Source organism: Clavelina lepadiformis, chromosome 5 (assembly GCF_947623445.1).
Source record: "Clavelina lepadiformis chromosome 5, kaClaLepa1.1, whole genome shotgun sequence".
Lineage (NCBI taxonomy): Eukaryota > Metazoa > Chordata > Ascidiacea > Aplousobranchia > Clavelinidae > Clavelina > Clavelina lepadiformis.
In genome coordinates this window covers 13997292-14000996 of record NC_135244.1, presented here as the reverse complement: position 1 = coordinate 14000996, position 3705 = coordinate 13997292, and the positions used below count along the sequence as shown (strand labels likewise).

Below are 3705 nucleotides of genomic sequence, written 5' to 3'. Positions count from 1 at the left end.
ATGACTATTGGTAGCGTATGGGTTCTGTTCTCTGCAATTTGGCTACTACAAGCTAACTACGAGCAATTGTTTCACTTGCTCACTTTTGTACTGTTTTCAGAAACGTTTACTGCACTGCACCTGGCATTCAAGATAATGTTTTAGAAGAACTGAAATCCAAAAGTCTCAGTCTAGCATCACATGAACGATTTCTCGTTATATCAATCGATGAAATGAAAGGTGAAACTTTTCTTGGAATTTTTAACACTATTAATCACACTGTGTAAGATTCTTATTCATGCTTTATGACAAAACAATGACACAAGTTATTAACTGTATATGCACAAGATATAACCTGTTGCTTATTTTGTTTACAGTGAAAGAAAATATTGTGTATAATGCAGCAACAGACCGAATAATAGGATTTGTTGATCTGGGTGTCGACAGACAATACAATAATGAAGCTCCTGCCACACATGCCCTACAATTTTATGGTAGGAGTATCCTCAGCAATTTTTTCCGGCCTATTGTTTTTTATGCCACCAAGAATACAAAGGCATTTCACTTGGTTAGCATGTTCTGGGAAGTGGTTGAATCCTTGGCCGGATGTGGTTTTACAGTCTTAGCACTTGTTGCTGATGGTGCATCCTGCAATCGAAAATTGTTCCAATTGCTCAATAATTCCAATTTGACCGTCCCCTACAAGTGCATTAATGTTTATCAGCCAGAAATGCCTATTTATTTGATTAGTGACCCTCCACACTTGCTGAAGACAGCCTGTAACTGTGTGAGATCCTGCCGTCCAGGTGGAGCTAGAATGATGAAGTACAATCAACATTTCATTTTGTGGAAGCATTTTTGCCATGTTCCCTACCTATTTGAAAGTTCAGAGTTGAGAAGTTGCAAGTTGACTGATGGCCATTTTTCCCATAAGAGTTACGCAAAAATGCGGGTTTGCTATGTCGCACAATTGCTCTCTGGAACTGTCTCCAGTTTAATGAAGAGTCGTGGTGGAGAAGAAATGAAGATGAGTGCGTGGTTTGCTGGTTTGATGAATAAGTGGTTTGACCTCATGAACACCAGATTAAATTATTCATACAACCCTGACTTAAAACCATATACAACGATTGATGATCCTCGTCTGAAATGGCTTAATACATTCCTTTCAGAGTTAAAACAATGGAAAAGCAGTTTAACTGGGTCCGTTTCCGAACAGTCAAAGCAGTTTCTGAGCCATCAAACCTACGACGGTTTAGTTTCCACATCCATGGCCATTGCTGAATTGGTGAAATTCTTGGTGGAGAACAGCCCAGAAGGTTCATACGTCTTAACTAAGCGCTTAAACCAAGACCCATTGGAGGCCTATTTCGGTCATATGAGACAAACTGGCCGTCGAAATGAAGTGCCTGATATTCACCAATATGCACAATTTGAAAATGTGATAATGTGCAAAAAGAATATCAAGTCACTTAAGGGGTCAAATGTAAATCACGTTATTGACTGGAAACATGGTGATGTTTGCGATGATCCAATGCTGAAGCGAAAAAAATAACTTGATTTCGAGTGTTTTGACAGTCTGCTTACAATACAGTAACACTTAATCCTTCTTGAGCTAAAACTGACGAAGTACATGTAAGAAGACAACTATGTAATGTACATTCATTTTAATGATTTTCTCAGACTTACATTTTGATCAGAGGTTACATGCAGTACTGAATTTAAATGATTGGCTTTTTGATAGCATCTAATCTTCACGTAAAATTTACATATTTTCATGCACAATTTTTGCAAACATTCATCAAAAACAAGATTTTCAAATATATCTTTTATGTTACAAACACTCAAAGAAGACATGCAACTTTCCATGATGTGCTCCTTTATGTCTTGTTTCCTAAAGACACTTTCTACATACATCAACAATTTCACTAGTGATTTCGCTGGAACTGTAAGATGTCCATAATTGTTATTATTTAAAGCGGAAATCAAGGAACTATTAGTGGTTTCATTACTATAATCAGTTAAACAAGACAATAGATCTATTTCTCTCGGATTTATACAGCGCTTAGTGAGTTTCTGCAAAATGTAACCACCTATGTACTGAATTATGAATTCTTCGTCTCGGGTTAACTTGTGTAATGTCAAGTGTTTCCCCTTTTTGTTGTGTGCAACAGTGGTAACGTGAGATAAAAATACATCAAACAATTTTCGTGTTAAACATAGTGACAATTTTCTTGGCAAGAAAAATAGTGATGGGATGCACGTAATTCCATCACAGGAGAATTTATGAAACAGTTCATCCGGTGAACTGTACGAAGAAAATAGCTTCATAAAATAGTTAACCGCATCTGCAGTTAGATCTGTTTTAACGCCACCCACTGTTTCCCACCATTCCATCAGCTTTTCTCTTGTAACATTATTGCAAGAAGATTCTGCAAGACAAGTGTAAAATTAAGTTTGTTTGATTTTTTTAATCGGAATCTGCCAATGATAGAGCTCAAAATGAAATAAGTTTCAAACAAATATACCGTGAGCAGTTTTTTGATGAGCCAGCAAAGTTTCATTACTTGTGCAGTTATGCAAACATTGTCCACATCTGCAAATAAATATTTTCATTATCAGATTAAATGACATCAATATATCAGTACAGTATTACTTCAAATACTCGTTACGACTTACATTAATTTGTTGTTTTGCTTGGCTGTTTATTATAAATTGGCGAGAACGTACACTCTGGGTGACCGCCATACAGGACAAGCTCAACAGCAGTTGGCTAATTGATTAATAGGCATATCGTATCTTACATGAAGTTTGCTGCATCGTCTTCTGGGTCACAATCTATTTCAATAATTAACTTCAAGTTGACATCCATTAGATCCCAACAACTGCACCACAATAACAAGATCTGAAATCAGACTTTCAGTAGCCTATTTTAATGACACAACACCTGCAACATAAGGCCTATGCTAATGAGTAATGAGTTTAGTTGCTAATTGCCTGGTCGAAGATAAATGTGGTGAACGAAAAAATCTTCCCGCGCAACTCAAGTAGGCTAAGCCATGCCTTGATACAAAACAGCAGCATTATCAGTTCAAGGAACTGAAACTAAGTTAATTGCTGAACCTAAAACTCTCACCTGATTTCAATAATTAATTTCAATTAAAATTAACACCCAATGGATCCCAATAACTGCACCCTAATAATAAGACTAATCTGTTCCAGCAGCAAACAGATCTGAAAATCATTGTCGTCGTCTGCATGTTTATTGTTATGTAGTGAACCGTGACCGTGGAGAAAGTAGAATATGCTCCAAGAGAATAAAAGAAACAAACATGACGTCATGCGCAAAAGAGAAGTTTCTACTCATGTGTTTAAATCTCTTTGCCCTATTGTAGGGTTGCCAACTTGCCATACGTCCGGATTTCCCCGGACATGTCCGGAATTTTAGTGTTCAAACTGCGTCCGGGAGGAAATGCTAAAATATGCTTAAATGTCCGGAATTTTTTAAAATTGTTTGTTGCGTGATGGGTAATAATTTCATTGTTACGTCATAAACGACAATACAGCGTTATATTTGGGATGGTTCCAGGTCGATTCAACCCACGGACGATTCAACCCCGGACGATTCAACCCGCGGACGATTCAACCCAGGACGATTCAACCCAGGACGATTCAACCCACGGACGGTTCAACCCGCGGACGATTCAACCCGCGGACCATTCAACCCGC

The 3705-nt window shown here is 37.7% G+C and overlaps 1 protein-coding gene across 2 annotated transcripts; it reads right to left on the bottom strand.

Annotated features, from left to right (window-relative positions):
- Positions 1-1628: 1628 nt before the first annotated feature.
- Positions 1629-3354, bottom strand: LOC143458620 (uncharacterized). 2 transcript variants are annotated; one of them, XM_076955433.1, is made up of 3 exons: positions 2656-3354; positions 2505-2572; positions 1629-2408 (listed from the first exon to the last, which is right to left on the bottom strand). In XM_076955433.1, exon 3 carries the CDS (start codon positions 2371-2373, stop codon positions 1639-1641), a length of 735 nt encoding a protein of 244 aa, XP_076811548.1. In that variant the 5' UTR covers positions 2374-2408; positions 2505-2572; positions 2656-3354; the 3' UTR covers positions 1629-1638. The 2 variants fall into 2 exon arrangements, with proteins under 2 accessions (XP_076811548.1, XP_076811547.1); XM_076955432.1 differs by having other exon boundaries at positions 2781-3354.
- Between the last annotated feature and the right edge of the window lie 351 nt (positions 3355-3705).